Raw genomic sequence first — 17,903 nt, 5'->3', positions numbered from 1 at the left:
ATTGACTTAATAAAGTGAAAAAAATATTCTACTCCAAATTAATTATCCCATAAATTTTAATATTAGGATAACTATTTACACACCTAGTAAATTAAATATCCAACTATTATTAACTATGCATGAATAAATCAAATTAAAAAAAAACATCTAATTAAAAATAATAAACATAACCACCTGTTTACCTATTAAATTAAATATTCAATATATTTATTAGTCATATTATTTAGTATTCTCATTATCTACCTATACTTTTCTTAATTCAATATACCTAAGCCATTGATCTTATGTAAATTTGGAATCGAATATCTATTTGCTATTGTAGTCAATTATTGCCTGTAGTAGTGAATGAAAATTATTTATTGAACTTGTGGAAATTTAGCAACATATATATATATATATATATATATATATATATATATATATATATATATATATATATATATACTTTTAGTTAACTTTTAATATATTTTAAAACGTCATATTTTAACATCAAAATAAATAAATAGAGTAAATACAAGAAATTAATTTTTAACTAGTTAATATTAGTCAATTTTTTATATATTGTAAAATTATTTTTTTTAATTTAAGTTTTAAAATTTAAAATTTAAAATTTAAATTAATTTAAATTTAAAAAATAATTTCAAAAAAATTAATTGACATTGAATAAAAAAGTTGACTCCCGATAAATATAAATATAAAGGAGGGACATATATATTAATTATACCTTTGATTTTTCTTTATCTAACACTTAATTAGGACATTTTACTTGTTTTTCTTAAATGTACCATAGTTAGGAGTATGGAAAATATTGATCATAAAAAGAGTGAGAACATAGAGCATAGATTCACCATTTGTTGTAGCCATTAATTTAAAAATAAAAAAATAAAATTTTATGAATGGCTTATATTTCTCCCACTTGGTACGTACCCTCTAATATTAACTTTATGAAGAGTTTTAAGTGTATCGAAAATATTGATATTTCAGTTATTTTAATTGTTGATTTAAATTATAAAATATATATATATATATTAATTAATTAAAATTAACTGTTAAAATAACTAAAATACTGGTATTTTTGATACATTTAAAATTTTTTCTAAACTTTAATGTTATATAGGAAGATATTAGTGAATCTGAGTGATGTAAATTTACATGTGTCTACATATAAGCATGTTAGTAAGTATCATTTAACATCTTTTCCATTTTTCCCTTTTTGGGTACAAAGAATCTATGTTTACTTTTCACTTGTGATTTAAATTTAAGTTAGTTCCACAAGCTAAGCTTAATTGGTAGGCAAGTGCATATGCAACATTTAAACCTCACCAAAGCAGTCACATCATTTTTCCTCTGTTTTCTAGGCATCAAATTTCTACAAAAGATTTGGCATTAAAAATCTTCAGGATAAGTATTGTTTTGATATATTTATGTGTTTTTTAGATTACGGCTTTCATCTTCACTATTTTGACTTTATTCTTTTTAATAGAAAAAAAGTTTCCATCTAAATAAACCAATCTGTCACAAAAGTCTACTCTCAAAAGCAATAGTGAAGCTGTCCATTTTATATTGTTGATGAAGTGAATTTTATGGTGATTATAATTTGGTATTTAATTTTTATTTATTTTATTTTTTATGATAAATTTTTAAAAATTTTAATAATTATTTATTTTTATATTTTAAAATTAAATATTAATTTAAAAATTTTTAATAAATTAGACAAATATTTTTAAGTATCATACCAATCACTTTGATTGATCAATTTTACTCACAAAATTTGATATAAACTTAACCATTATTTTTTATTTTTTAAATGGAAATAAAAATGGTATTTTGCAAAAAGATGGGTTAAAATAATATAATACAGAGATATGGACATCAAAAATTAATCTATAAGTGAAAAAAACTCGTTAACTCTATTATTAATTTATTATTTACTTGAGCTTCCTCTGAAAAGAGTTTTTTGCCTTCATTAATTTTTTTACCACTAAGTCACTAACAAATTGCGCTGCTTACTTCCATATATGTGTTAATTACACAATGTAATTAAAACCATTTTATATATATATATATATATATATATATATATATATATATATATATATATATATATATATATATATATATATATACCCATAATTCTTCAATATTAAAATCTTTCAACCAAACTTAAATTGACAGCTTGATTTATGATACTTATATTGGGTAAAAAATTTTATACTAAATATAGTTTTGAAAAATTGTAAAAAAAAAAATACAAAAGTATGCTTTTATTAAGGGTTATTGTCTTTGTTCAATAATATAAATAAAAGTAACTACTATATTTTTTATTCAAAATTTTGTTTAACAATGTAGTTGAGAATGTTTCACATCTTTTTTTTTATTTGCCCTTAATCATTGAGTATAAATAGACTTAATATATCCTGTAATTTTTTTATTTTAAGAAAATATAAAGCTAATAATTTATTCCATACCAAAACTCAAAAGTGAATTATATAGGTTTAGTTATTTTATTGGTCTCTATAGTATTACTAAATTTATAATTAAATCTCTATGCTTTTTTTTAATTGGATTTTTATATTATTTTTTATTTTATAAATAGATAATTCTTAATATAAAAAATGTTAGAGTTAACTAAATATTTTTTTAAATTAAAGTATTCATAATTAATTAAGTTTTAATTATATCTTTCATCACATGTATTTTAGAAGAAATATTCTGTTAATTTTATATTTTTAACATAAAAATTACCTAATTATAAAATTAAAAGTAGTGTAAGAATTTAATTGAAAATAAAAATACAAAAATCTAATTAAAAATTTAATAAAATTATAGAAATTAATAAAATAATTAAACCAGTTATATATGTAGTAGGAAAAAAATGAATATTAGATTTGGCCTATTACCAAAATCTTGATCTAAAACATTAAACACGTTGGTATGATTATACAATATACTTGAGAAGTTGGACAAAGAAATAAAGAAAGAGGCAATTAACTACACGATTTTAATTTACCAAAATTAAAAACTTTGATGGAATTTGTCATGGTAAAAGGACAACACCCAAAAATTAACACAACAACTTGTTCATGTCAAATTATTATAAAGCCTAATCACACCTTCATAGACTTTAATTTGTAAATATTATTAATATGGAAAATCACATTTTGCAATTCCAACATGATCGTCACCACATTTTAGTGATATTTCACACCATCATGCATGGAGGCCTAATAATAATTTCAAAAACTTTGGTATATGCATATTTTAATTTTCTTATGCATGCATCTAGACTTCTCTTATTATTGTTCATCATCTCCAAAAAAGTGTTCTTTTTGTTTTTGTACCATTTGTAGGTATCATTTGGAGCAAGTAGTTGCATTGATTAGGACTCATATTGTTCTAAATATTCTATAATAAATTTTTATATTCCCAAAGTGGTAATTTCTAGTACATTTGGACCACAATGTCCTATATACAAAAATGAAAAGCTACCCTTATTTAGAAACATTACACGTCATCTTATATTAAAAAATATATTATAGGGTAGAGGGAAGCTTCTAGGGACATGTGTAGCCATTGAAGGCCCTTTATTTATTTTTTTAAGTTATTATTTTAAATATATCTATAACACTTGCCAAAACCATTTTTATTTAAAAAATAAAAAAATTTTAAGTGTATCAAAAATACTGATGTTCTAATTATTTTAACCGTTAATTTTAATTAATATATATTATATATATTTTTTATAATTTAGATCAACAGTTAAAACAATTAAAACATCGTTATTCCCAATAAATTTAAAACTCTTCCAAAAAGATAAACAAACAAAAGGGTGGTACTATAACATTTGAAAAAAGGGCCTTAATATGTGCATATGATGATGGGTGGTATATATATATATATATATATATATATATATATATATGCCACCTCCCTCAATAATTGGTGAAAGGAAAAGATTTTGTTTTCTTAAGGTTTAGGGTCATGGCTTTCCAAACACTTGGTGCATCTCAAAATATGCATTTGGCATCATGATTCCAAGAATATAAAGTGACCCAACACTTGTCATCTTTAGATTTTACCAAAGATACAAGATGAAGTTAAATGGTTAAAAAGACATACAATTTGATATATTTTTTACTCATATAAGATTTGATGGCTCAAAATTTTAACTATGAAAAATTATAAATTAATTTAGTACTCTTTAATAATTATATTAGTTCGACAATAATATTAAGTTAATTTATTTTTTTCATGATTAGAATTATTAATATTTAATTTTTTATTATTAAAAATAATAATTTACTCTCTAACTAATCATATATTAAGACTCATCCTAACATTTGTCAATCATATAATATGCACTAATCAAATTTGCTTCATGAGTGTTGGGGAAAACAAATAAATGGGTTAATTTTAGATTTTAACAGCTCATTCTTAATAAATATTTTTATTATTAAGGAGTATTGTATTATTTATTAATGAAATAAATTTTAATTTTTTATTTATTAGATTTTATATCATCAATTGTTTAGACTTAAAGATTTAAAATTTAAAATTTTTAGTTTAGAATGTTCTACTTTTTATTTCTCACATCTTAATTTTTAAAAAATCTTGTAGTCCTTTTTTTTTTTTCCAAAACATACTAGTATTCATCTTAACTCATCATATAAATAATCTTCATGTGTGGGCTAAGCCATGTATTCAAACATTTTAACCATCTACTAGTCCACACTAATTAAGTTACCCTTAGTTTATAAAAAAATATTATTTATATATTAAAATTAGTTATTATTTTATTAATATATTTATATATAAATATATATGTAGTTTAATTTATTTTTAATATATATTTAATTATATTATAACATATATTTTATATTAATAATTCTTTTTAATAATTAATTTTAGTGTACATGTAATATAATACCAACTTATAAGGTTTCACTTTCCAAGAATGAAGAAAAACTATCTTACAACAAAAATTGGTTTGTTTTGGTATTTTCAACTTGTGACATAGTTATAGAGCTAGCTAAGGCTTATCTTATTACAAATTTCAAAGTTCAAATAAACTCTAGAAATTTGAAGTCTTGAAATTTTGATAGAGATGATATATACCCTTGAAATTTAAAAAGGAAAGGACAATTATTGTGCATAGCTAGGTCATCATGACTTTGACCTTAGATAAACCTTACCTTAATTAAGCATGCTACCTTGTTGTCATAGTTGTTATCAATAATCATTTAAACATCACTATACAAACTACAAGAAATCATTATCTCCACAAGTATTTTGCCGCTAATTATTTTTGATATGTTCATTATAGTTGTGTAATACGTATAAATAAAGTTTTAGGTGTGTAATGCTTAATTATGGGACTCATAATTAAGTTTAAAAAAATCGTTAGTGTTGATTTGTTACCAACGATTTGAATGAAGAAGAACAATAATTAAAAAGTTTTGGATCAACAATCAATTGCTAGAATCAACTTAGAAAATAAGAATAACAATTTTTTTTATCTTTTTCTAAAATCGTAAGTCATGATTTCTTATAATATTAAAAATTTTCATATCAGTGCATTATATCAAATTAGTGTAATATTAATGTATTACACTCTTCTGATTGTAATATCCAAAAAAATTAGCCGTATTTTGCACATTATGAAATTAAATATATATGTAGTGTACCTCTTAACTTGAAATAATTGGAAATAATTTGTGGTTTATTAATTAATTATCTCTATCTATATATACCCAAAAACAATATATATAAAAACTAGGGCACTATATATTGTGGATATTTAATTTGAATATGGAAATGGTGTATTGGATCACGCACTACAAACAAAAGAAGATGTTAGCATGATGTAATACCATATATGGAACTAGAAACAACACAATGCAAATCTAGATTTTCTTTATAGTTTCTTTTCCAATAATAAGTAAATAAATAATAAAACTCCACTAGACTTTGTGGGGGAGACGCCACTTCTGCATATTCCATTAGAATTTGTAGCTTAAATATATAATTTAATTTCATATATATCAATTACATTTGATTAAAAAATAATAAAAAAACACACACACATACATATATATAATAGTTAATAATTAGTTTAATAAAGTTTTAAATACGTGTAATCATTTGGTTCACGAGTATAATCATATATTATGATTTAGAGATTTAAAAATTGTGATACAGAGTTTGAGAAATTTGTGGAAATCAATAATTTTTTAGTTTCTTTTATTATTATTTAATTAGCACAAATATTAATTTTTTTAATAAAAAAATTATTAATTTATATGTATAAATTTTAAAAAATATGATTAATTAATGTGTATAAAATTCTAACAAAATAAATATAAATGATATATTTTATGTGTATAAACCATCTGAAAATATAAATGTAAATTATTATCGATAAAATGCTAACGAAAAATGATAATATTTTCTCATTATATATTATTATTCGTAAAAGTTAGCATGTAGAATTTAAAATTGGCGAAATATTATGATAACGAAATAAAAGATAAATAAGAAGATAATGATTCAAACTGAATAAAAAAGATACATTGAAATTAAAATAAAAATAAAAATGATAAATTAAAATTGAATACAAAGAGAATCACTCTACTTTCTACCTAATTTCTTAATGCAACAAGAAAGGGACTCCTCAACCTAATTTGTTAACGCCATAATTTGGAAATTGAATCGAAGGGACTCCTCAATCTTCTACTCAATTTTCCGATGCAACAAGAGAGGGACTCCTCAACCTCTATATTGTCCACACCATGGTTTCATCACGAAACCAAAAAAAGAGTTTTTAAACTTCTAAATTATTCTATACTAGGACTACAATAACTAAGGAGGTATTTATAACCTCTTATTAAGTTAAAACAAAGAAAAATCTTAAAGTCCATAAACATAAGGTCCAATCTAGTAATTAAATAAACAAAATCAAAATACATTAAATGAAAATATTCTAAAAATATAAACTAATATCTTTTAAATAATACTTGAACTCTTCATATCACGAACATTTGAAACACGTATCATATTAGTAAAAAATAATAAATTTTATTTATAATATAGTAGGTTGGATTTAAATTAATATGATAATTGGACTCCCTCTAACCACTTGAAGGCAACATATATTCTTTGTGGTTCTATGAACTACTTACTATATGAATATATGATGAGTATATATAGATAGAGTTAGTTATAGCACATCAAACACGCAAGAAGGAACATACATACACATACACATACACATACACTATATATCTATCAAGTATCTAATCTTCTTTCTTTCTTTGCAAATAATTAACTAGACATCATTGATCAATCGTCATGTCTATGAAGATAGCAGCTGATGAAAGAGAAAGATCATCATCATCAAAGATGGAAGTGAAGGTGAGAGAGTATGATGAAGAGAGACACAAAATGGAAGTTGAGAAACTTGAGAAGCTTTGTGAAGTTGGGCAGAGAGGGAAGCCTTCTCTTCTCACTGACCTCATGGGAGACCCCATTTGCCGTATCCGTCACTTTCACTTACATCTCATGCTGGTAATTCTTTTTTATAATATATCAATCCAATGTCATCAAATGTCAATGGAGTAGCTTCTTTCTCTTGTAATTCTTTCCTTAATTTACATATTTTAGTCAGGCAGAAGTAAACCGTCTCGAACTCAATAATATCGTTTGATCTGTATAGTAAATTCTATTTAGTGGGATAATATTTTATTATTGTTAGTAAATTATAATTTAACGATTTTTAACCGACAATAGTTTTTAACTTGTTTTTACTATTTATTTGATATTGTCATAAAATTACTCATTTTAAAAGTTTTGATATTATGTTACGAAACTATTTATTAGGTTGATCTTCGGTTGATCTTGAAAAATGCAAATACAGTAGCAGACATCATATAGACTTCAATGAGGATCCTTTTTCCCTAAGTGGAACTTCCGTTACCTTAGAAGGAGTTTGAAAATAGTATTCAATGAGACTGTCTTTTTTAAGCAGTTTTTTATTTATTTTTTCTTTCTTGTTGTTGTTTATTTTCTTTTAAGTCACAAAAAAAAACTACTTATTCCAAAAGCTTAAATTGATAGGAGAATGTGACATTAATGGTTATATTTCTATCAAATATAATATAAATTTATTTTTTTTTTTTTGAAAAAGGAAAAAGTAGTATATGTGAACCCATAGATGATGTTCAAATTGAAGTAGAGTATATAGGTTAGATTGCATATTATATAATTTATGTTTTAAGTTTGAAAGTTTTATATGATTGGGGTTTAAACAGGTTGCAGAATATGGAGAAGGAGAAGTAGTTGGAGTGATTAGAGGGTGTGTGAAAACAGTTACAAAGGGGAATTCATCACTTCATATAAAGCTTGCTTACATCTTAGGACTCAGAGTCTCTCCTCTACACAGGTTAGTTACACTCTCTAAATTCTCTGTTTCCTATTATATTATTTATTTATTTATTAATTTAGTTTACAAGACATACACAATAAATATATAAAACATTAGTAAAAGTTAGTAGCATTTTTAGTCTGTTGTATTCTCCACAAAAGTCAGTTCAGAAGGTGTGTTTTGCTTCTGTTCTGTTTGCCATTGCCTAGTGTGAATATTGTTATTTATAAAATAATTAAAAAAAAAAGAAAATGGAGTGAAAAAGAAGTGGTGGGGAGATTAGATTCTGAAAAAAAGAGGTTATTGATCCTCGTATCATGGAAAGTGTGAATAAAGGAGAGGTAAGCTAGGCTGTCATTGACACATGTATCCACTAATATAAGGCTACTTTAGCAACAAACTAACAATTGGATAGGATAGCATGTCTTATTCTTAATTTCAACTATATCACTAAATATTGGTCCTTAAGTTCTTCATCATCTATACAAATAATAAGCTCCACAAAAGTCCACTTTTTCTGCCCACTTCAAATCATCCACATCATCTCCCTCTTCATTTTAATTAATTCTTGTTTCATTATTTTTAGTATATATATATTTTTTTATTTCATAATTTATTATATAATAATATAAGTTATATGTAAATACTCAAACCATAATAGATATATAATCTCACAAAATTTTATGAAATAAATAGAAAGTTTCATAATCTTGATTGGTTATAATTCATGTTTGATACTTTTTAATATAGATCTCTACTTGAAGAAAAATAGTGAATACCCCATCTGACCTGACAATTATCTCGAAAGGACTACGAGATTCCTAAAAAAAAATATCCATTCTGGTTCCTGATTTTTCTGTGTCAAAAAAAATAATATTGGTTTTTTTTACAAAAAGGCTAATCAGTCCCATAAAAATAAATATCTGGGCCGGGTTGAATTTTTTTTATTAAGGATCTTGTTGACTTTCGAGATATTTGTCAGGAGCCGTTTAGGTTGTTTTCAGAAGAATAAAGAAATGAAGTAAAAAGCTAAAGGACAAAAGGAAAAGATAAAACAAAAATGGTGTGAAAGTTGAGAAGGAAATTAAATAACAAGTTTAAAGGTTCTATTTGCACATGCAGGAGATATGGCATTGGAACAAAGTTGGTTGAACATTTAGAAGAATGGTGCAAGCAAAAGGGTGCTAACTTTGCATATATGGCAACTGATTGCACAAATGAGCCTTCACTCAATTTGTTCACAAAAAAATGTGGATACTCAAAATTTAGGACTCTAACTATGTTAGTGCAACCTGTTCATGCTCACTACAAGCCAATAAGCTCCAAAATCGCCATGCTTCGGCTTCCACCGCGCCTAGCCGAGTCGATGTACAACTATATCTTCGCGAATTCGGAATTTTATCCTAAGGATATAGACATAATTTTGTCAAACAAACTCAATCTGGGGACTTTTATAGCAATACCAAAGAAGAACATCACGAAATTTGATCTTAAATTGGGTATTCTCCCTCCAAGCTATGCTATACTAAGTGTTTGGAACACCAAAGAAGTGTTCAAATTGCAATTGAAGGGTGTGTCACCATTAGCACATGCTTGTTGTGTAGGTACAAGGTTGTTAGATGAATGGATGCCATGGCTAAGGTTACCTTCATTCCCTGATGTTTTTAGGCCATTTGGGGTTTATTGTCTTTTTGGTCTACACATGGAGGGAAAATATGGTAAACAACTCATGAAGGGTCTATGTGGACTTGTGCACAATATGGCTAGAGATGATGGTGGATGTGGGGCCATTGTGGCTGAGTTGGGCCTAAGGGACCCAGTTAGAGAGGCTGTCCCACATTGGACCAAGTTCTCATGGGCTGAGGACATGTGGTGCATCAAGAATCTTGACAAGAAATGTGAGCCGTCCGATTGGTTGACTTCTAAATCCTCTTCTCCAGTTATTTTTGTTGATCCCCGAGATTTTTGACTCTAAACCCTAAACCCTAAATTCTAATAAACAAAGAAAGAGAGGAAGAGTTACTAATTGAATGAAGTGTTTTGAGTTTGAGAATTAGTCTTATAGATAGTTGAAATGGACTTGATATATAAGGATATCTTGTGAATGAGGTGGAGATCTTGGTAAAGTCTTTTTTTTTTTTTCATGTCAATGTAAGATGTAAAGTAACTAATGAAATTGCAATGATTAATTAAGCTCTATCCCTAATCATCACACACCAAGCCATAATTTGATCCAAAATTGAACATTTTAATTACTACTAAACAATCCAAATACTAACAATTTTAGATAGAGTAATTGTTGATGATTCTAGTCATCTCATGTTGTTGTGCAGGGGTGTTATTGGTTTTGATTTTGGACTAAAAACCAACCGAATCAATATGTTCGGTTTTCACAGGATATCAATTAATTGGTTTATTGTCTGTGTAGCAACTGAATCGAACCGAATCAAACTAAAAACGATTTGATTCGGTCGTTTTTTTTCGGTTTTTAAATCCTAACTAATAAAAAATTAATCTTAGTAAAATGATATTCAAACCAATCAATAAGCTGAAATAACATTACATTACATTCAAATTTAACACAATTTCAACTCATTCTAACAACTAAACATAAAACAAACACATTTGTTAAGTTTAAAATTTTCATTTCAATGCATTACTAAACCACTTCTTCGATTTTTTATTCAGTTGTTGTAAATTTCAGCTCAATTTTGTGGTAAATTTCAATTCAATTTTGCGGTAAATTTCGATTCGGCTCGGTAACTTACACCCCTATTATTGTGTGTCTTATATATAAGTGTAAATAAATATTCATGTGAAGATTGGAAAATAGGTAGGTGAATATGTTTGGAGATTCATGTGTAAGTTGAGAGGGACTTAATAAAGATGGATGCTAGGTGTGGCAAAATTGTTATGTGAGAGTTAGGTGGCATGGTATCAACTCATACCATTTTACACATAATTCTAGCATTTTAGATTTTCATACAATTTTTAGTTGTATAATAATAATAATAATAATAAAATAGGCAGTAGTAATTTACAATCCTATCCATGTGAAACAATTTTATGTTTTAAGGCTTTTTTTTTTAACTACATTCTCCATTAAATGACCAAAGTAAAAGAATGCAAAGCATTATATAATTCCATGGTGGCCATGTATTCCAAAGGGAAAATACATTGTTCTGTATTTTTGTACCAAGAGATACCATTAAAAACTGGATTCCTCAGTTGATGGACGCCTTAAGAAATATCTCAAGCTGTTAGCAAGAACCTGCCAATTAGTAGAAAAAGTTAATTAACTTTTTGAAGCTTATGATTATAAGTAAAAGTTGATTATTTCACAACTACTATGATTTTATCAAATTGACTCTAAATATTAATTACTTAATAATATAAATAACCATTCCATACTTTTCTTTTAGTAATTTTACCATGTAAAACCAACTTCTCTCATACAATTCATTCTCATATAATAGAAATTAGAGATAATTCAAATCCTATAACTTTCTCAATAAACACACATTGAGTTACTTGCATGTAAAGAAATCTTGATTTCTTATGAATCAAGAGAGAAATAATGTTACCAGCTGGAGAGGCCTGATAATTGCTTTGCCTTGGTAGCTAACATGAAACTTTGCCTTAGCCAAGAGACCCTAGATTCGGCAAAGAAGATTTTCGATAAGATTCGCACATTTCACCGTTTTTTTAATGAGTTATTTAATTGATAAAAATAGTTTTGAATTACTAGGAGGCCATAATAATGTAACATGATATACATACCTCAGTATCAAATTCTCCAGATTCAACATCAATGTTTATGTCAGTAATAATCTTTACAAGATCAACCAGTAATCCCGGTCGATCAGCTGTCTCAACATATAACAAACTGCAAAAAGGAAAAACATATAAAAAAAAAGCATTAAGCAATTGCATATATGTATTGGTCAGAAGAAGTAACACATAATAATTCAAATGCGGAATGAGCACTTTTTTTAAGACCTCAAAAACTATGTGAGGCTATTTGGATCAGAATTTCAGTTATGTAAGGAAGAAGCAAGCAAATGTATGCTTTACCTTCGATTTGGACCATCGTCCGAAACATTTATGTGGGTTGCTATGTCCACATCAACCTGAAAGAGATGAAAGATGATCATTAAGTTCAGAGAAGATTAGTCATCAGAGTCCAGAGACGAATAGTCAACTACATTGTTGATGAATAGTTGTAAGTTCTATTAAGATTCAAGAAGTGGCCCTAAACATTTACTCTACCGTCTTCGCTTCCTCAAGCTTTTATGCTGCAGTTTAAGATCAAGAAATACAGATTAAAGAGATTGAAATTAAAGGTCTAATGAACACCAGATCCAACATTCTAATTTAGCATTATTTCTACAACGACCAACTATTACCATAATGAGTGAAAATTTAATACATAGTGACAATAAAATGTAGACATTAATCACCTGCTCTTTAGGAGGTAAAAGTCCAAAAGCTGCTCCCATTGCCAATTGGGAACTTGATTCCTAAACCAGTATGAAACATGTAACTCTAATCAGCAGAGGAATCGCTATCGGCATCTAACAAAACCATGCTTCAATGATAAGGAGAATAGTCAGGGAAGCATACCGGGTGATATTGAATTAGATTATTTATAATTGTCAAACGAATTTGCTCTAACAACTCCGGATCTTCCACTTTTCTGCCAGTATCACTGTAAACAAATTTCCAGTAACATACATATCCAATGAATTAATACAAAAGCTAATTGAAAAACCTGATCGAAGATATTAGTCCTAATGAGACATACAATGGTTGAATAGTAACATGCATTATTAACATCACATAAATAATGTGTAATGATGTCACGCTTACGCTTTTGTGATCGAAAATTTGTTGTGCTTGCCGGAGGAATCAAGAAAAACATTTGCCTTAACAACATTGAGACCCAAGTTTTTTAGTGCATTCATCTGCAACCATACAGAGAGTAGATTTTAATGATGCACATTATCAAATAAGAGCTTAATTTAAGTCAAAGCATGGCTAACCAACCGTATCAAGAAGAGCCCCAAGCCGATCACCGAAAGTTATCTCGACCACGGTTGAATCTGGATCAGAGTCTTGATCAATTATAACTATTGGAGTTGGAACGGTATCAGTGATGCCTTGGTTTCCATCCTGTTCTCCACAGAAACAAAATAAAAATAACAAATCTTTTACCAATGGCAGTCAAGAAGACTAGAAAAAATGAAGCAATGATCATTCACATGCAACAAGCAACATTCATATATGCTGATATTACATTAAATAGCAATACCTCCACATCAGTAACAGGTGCTGCTCGAGGTATAATTGTAGTTCCGGAAGATGACAATCTGACAAAAGGGTACATACAATTAACATAAAACAAATGGACACATCTTTTAGATGCAGTCCTAGCTGAAGGTTACATCTTACCACACTCACTTTGCAAATTTTACATGTTCAATAGCCTTCAAAAAAAAAAACCCAACATTTGGCAATAATATAGAAGTTCAATAGTTCATGGTTCACTTTCAGCACTTTACTTCCTAGTTTAATTAATCAGACTAAAATATACAATTAACCCCTTTGAACTTTGGCTTGTGAAGTTTACAACCTTGGAAGTTTATTCATAAAAAAGGCTTTTTATGCACTATTTGACAACCTCAGGGTGTCGAAAATCACATTTTGAAATTTAAGTGGTGTAAAGTGCACATGAGCTAAAATTCAAAAGAAATAACTGCAATTTTTTTTTCTCCTTAATCAGAATCTGACTACATATAAGTCCATAAGTTTTCAACTCTACATATGATACAACCAGATATCATTCAAGCTAGAAACATTGGGGATGAAGAAATAGAACAAATCATTTAATATTACCATAAGCAGTGAGCAGAGGATCCAAACATCAGTACCACAGGATCACTATCAACAAAAAGTTCTTACAAGTACTAATTGAATTAAGTAAAATTACAATTCCATGCATTACAAAAACAGCAGCAAAAACAACAACAACAATAACTACTACCAAGAACATTCAAATCAACTAACCATCAACAGAAAATAGAATTGTTATGAAATGATTATCTATCAACAAGTATGGTCAAAGAGATTTGAAAAAACAACAAATAAAAAGTAATCAATAGCTCAGTTTACCTTCTACTGTGAATAATGCATGATAGCTTAGTAGCAGTAGTTGCAACAAACCCAGAAGAAGTCTTCAATGAAGGAGCAATACAAATTGTCCTCTCCAAAGGTCTAAAGCTGTTGGTGCTATCAACAGCACTGAATTGAGGTCCAAGACTCCAAGCAGCCATAGCCATAGCCATTTTAATGTAATTATTATAGTAATAATAAAATCTCTTCAAGTTCAAGCTAAGGTGAAAACTTTTGACTTTAGCAGAGAAAATAAGCAATGGAAGAGAAAAAGATTAGATTTTTGAAGATGGGGTTAGAGAAAAGAGGTGAAATTGCATGGAATATGAATGTGGGTGAGGGAAGTTGCAGAGAATGGGTGAATCATCCTCTTTTTCGGATAGAGAAAGAAGAAAGAGAAAACAATGTGCTGTGCATTGTTTCATTCATTCATTCATTTCCTTCATTCATATTTGTTTCTCTCTCTAGAGAAGATGATGAGAGAGAAAGTGAGAAGGAACAATCTGAGCCGTCCATTCATGATCTTGTTGGGAGAGTGTGTCTTCGATTTGATGAGATTTTGTTTGGACAAGCAACATTGAAAAGCGACACGTTTGGTGGATATTATACATTTCAATAAAGATTATTTTTTTTAATTTTTTGTTAATTTTTTTTAGATGCTATAACATTGTATAAATAATAGATTCAGGTAAATAGAAAGGGTCAGATAAAAATGTTTAAAATATTTTTTTAAAGATGCTTTTTAGTAATTAAAATTTAATATATATAATCGATTAAATTTTGTTATTTTTATTAAAATTAGATTAGACAAATTGATTTGATCAAAAAAATAGTAAATCAAATATTAAACTAGTCTAAATTAATATTATATTTTATAAAAAATGATTATAATATCTTATTATAAAAAATGACTAAAATGCTTCTATAATTCTAATCTTTTATTTTTCTGTCATAGAATTTAGATTTAGAATTTTCAGGATTAATATATATATATATATATATATATATATATATATAATATAAATATTTTAATTATTTTCTATAATAAGGGTATTATAGTCATTTTTGATAAAAAATAATATTAATTTAGACCAATTCAAAATTTGATTCATCATTTTTTCGCTCAAATTAATTTGTCTAATCTAATTTTGACAAAAATAAAATAATTTAATCGATTATATGTATTAAACTTTTAATTATTAAAAAACATCTTATAAAAAAAAGACATTTTAAGCCTCTTTACTTTAGTCGCTCCCAAATAGAAATTATACTCACCAACTACTCACTAATGCTACATGCTATGTAAAGGCCACCTTTTTTTTGTATCTTTTTCAACTTGAGCCCATTGGGCCGGAAAGGCCCAAATCATCAGCGCCGCCGCAAAAGTGATATCTTCAGCTTAGCGCCGTCGCGTCTCCCTGCTCTCTCTTGTGGAGGTCCAGAAGCAATCTTCCTTCAATTTCTTTCCATGAAGCAATCAACAGAGAGAATTGGTAAGTAATTTGATGAATTCATTTGATTAATTTCATTTATTTATAATTATGCATTATAAATTTATAATCTTCACCACAAAGGATTTGTACACTGAAATTTCACTTCAAAATTTGATTTTTGTTGAAATATGATTGATTGCTGTTGTAGTAGTTGATGGTGTTCTTCCCTTTGAATGAACCAAACAGTAATTAAAAAAAAACCCTATCAATTACTGTTCTGATCACAGTTCTAACTCCTAACTGTTTTTCAGAATCAAAGTAAGCTTCTTCTATTCCATGGCATCGAAGCTCATTGTGGAGGCTCCTTTTGAAGCTGAAAACCAACTTGAATTATCTCTGAGACAAGCTTTTGAGTCCCTTCAACCAAATCTAAGACCCCCTTTTTCCTTCTCTATATCCATTCCAAACCCTGACCAATACTCCCAACTTAACCGTGCAATCCTCCATGGCATCCTAACCGAACCACACTTTGCAAAAACCCACATCAAGCACTTACATGGCATAATAACAGATGGGTATGCAATGTTTATCAATTTGCTCATCAAAGTAGTTCACCAGTTGTACCCAAAGCTCCTTGGTTCTGTGAAAAGCCAGCTACTTTGGGTTGCTGAGGAAATGATTTATGTGTTGGGGATTGGTTTCGATGCGCTTTTGGTGTCCCTTTTGAGGCAAATCAATGGAGGTGATTTCAGTGATGGGAATTTGTGGTTGTGTTTGAAGATGGCCACACTTTTCTTGAACAAGTGGCAGTGCTTGTTGGAAGAAGAACCCAATGTTTTGTCATGTGCTTTATATGTGTTTCTTAGAGTTTTGGCTGATCATTGTAGAACCAACAGGCCGAGTGATCAAAATTTTGAGACTTTGAGGAGGTTGGAGGTTTATTTGTGTGTGAAGATTGTGAGGGAAGAGTTTCACTTGTGTTTAAGAATCGGCAGGGATTTCATTCGGTTGTTGCAGGATTTGATTCATGTTCTTGAGTTTAGAGATATTTGGAAGGATTTGATGCTCTGTCCATCAAAGTTCAATACTTCAAGATTTGTAAATGTTTCGCAGCTATACCGCACAAGAACTTGTAGCAAGTATGTTTTGCTTAGAATCAATCCTGAGATGGAGACCAGATTGCGGTTTTTGATGACATATGTTAAATTGGGACATCAAAAGAGGCACCAAATATGGTTTTTTCAGAAGTTTCTTCATGAACCAGATAGAGAAACTATCATAGTTGATATAGTTAGATTCATATGTTGTGCACACCATCCACCTAATGAGATCATTCAATCAGACATTGTTCCTCGATGGGCTGTTATAGGCTGGCTATTGAAGTCATGTAGGAGCAGTTATGTTGAGAGAAGTGTTAAATTTGCTCTGTTTTATGATTGGCTCTTTTTTGATGAAAGTATTGACAGTGTGATGAACATAGAGCCTGCAATTTTGTTGATGGTGCATTCTATTCAGAAGTACATTGACATCACACACAATCTTCTTGAGTTCTTGTTATATCTTGTGGACAACTATGATGTTCGGGTGGAGATTAAGGTTCTCATTGCTAAGGGTGTATCATCAGCTCTTCAGTTACTTGCCAAGAAGGGTGTGATTCAGTCATATGATGTTTTGACTTATTGTCCTGCACTTTCACCCACTCTAAAAGAGGGTCTGGGAAGGTTGATATCAGGTGTAAAAAGCTAGGATGCTGTAATGAATTTCTGCCAAATCTGTCTTTTATTTGAACTCATTATCTGAAGAATGTTGAGTATGTAGCAAGCAATGCACACAAATAAAAGGCCCACTTCTTGAAACTTCATTTGGAAAAACTATTTAAC

The 17,903-nt window shown here is 28.2% G+C and overlaps 3 protein-coding genes across 3 annotated transcripts; 2 read left to right on the top strand and 1 right to left on the bottom strand.

The window, feature by feature from the left end:
• Positions 1-7,213: 7,213 nt before the first annotated feature.
• LOC130950804 (probable N-acetyltransferase HLS1) lies at positions 7,214-10,594 on the top strand. The gene is made up of 3 exons (XM_057879395.1): positions 7,214-7,563; positions 8,307-8,437; positions 9,542-10,594. Exons 1-3 carry the CDS (start codon positions 7,348-7,350, stop codon positions 10,386-10,388), a joined length of 1,194 nt encoding a protein of 397 aa, XP_057735378.1. The 5' UTR covers positions 7,214-7,347; the 3' UTR covers positions 10,389-10,594.
• Positions 10,595-11,381: 787 nt separating this feature from the next.
• On the bottom strand, positions 11,382-15,034 carry LOC130947786 (ACT domain-containing protein ACR11-like). The gene is made up of 10 exons (XM_057876494.1): positions 14,591-15,034; positions 13,731-13,788; positions 13,466-13,591; positions 13,289-13,383; positions 13,043-13,127; positions 12,880-12,939; positions 12,494-12,549; positions 12,200-12,305; positions 12,004-12,072; positions 11,382-11,690 (listed from the first exon to the last, which is right to left on the bottom strand). The coding sequence occupies exons 1-10, from the start codon at positions 14,761-14,763 to the stop codon at positions 11,628-11,630; spliced, it is 891 nt and encodes a 296-aa protein (XP_057732477.1). The 5' UTR covers positions 14,764-15,034; the 3' UTR covers positions 11,382-11,627.
• An 899-nt stretch (positions 15,035-15,933) lies between these two features.
• Positions 15,934-17,770, top strand: LOC130950535 (uncharacterized). The gene is made up of 2 exons (XM_057879059.1): positions 15,934-16,083; positions 16,335-17,770. Exon 2 carries the CDS (start codon positions 16,360-16,362, stop codon positions 17,767-17,769), a length of 1,410 nt encoding a protein of 469 aa, XP_057735042.1. The 5' UTR covers positions 15,934-16,083; positions 16,335-16,359; the 3' UTR covers position 17,770.
• The last annotated feature ends 133 nt before the right edge of the window (positions 17,771-17,903 follow it).

The sequence above is a fragment of the Arachis stenosperma genome, chromosome 9 (genome assembly GCF_014773155.1).
Source record: "Arachis stenosperma cultivar V10309 chromosome 9, arast.V10309.gnm1.PFL2, whole genome shotgun sequence".
Taxonomy (NCBI): Eukaryota; Viridiplantae; Streptophyta; class Magnoliopsida; order Fabales; family Fabaceae; genus Arachis; species Arachis stenosperma.
This window is presented reverse-complemented; position numbering and strand designations above follow the sequence as displayed.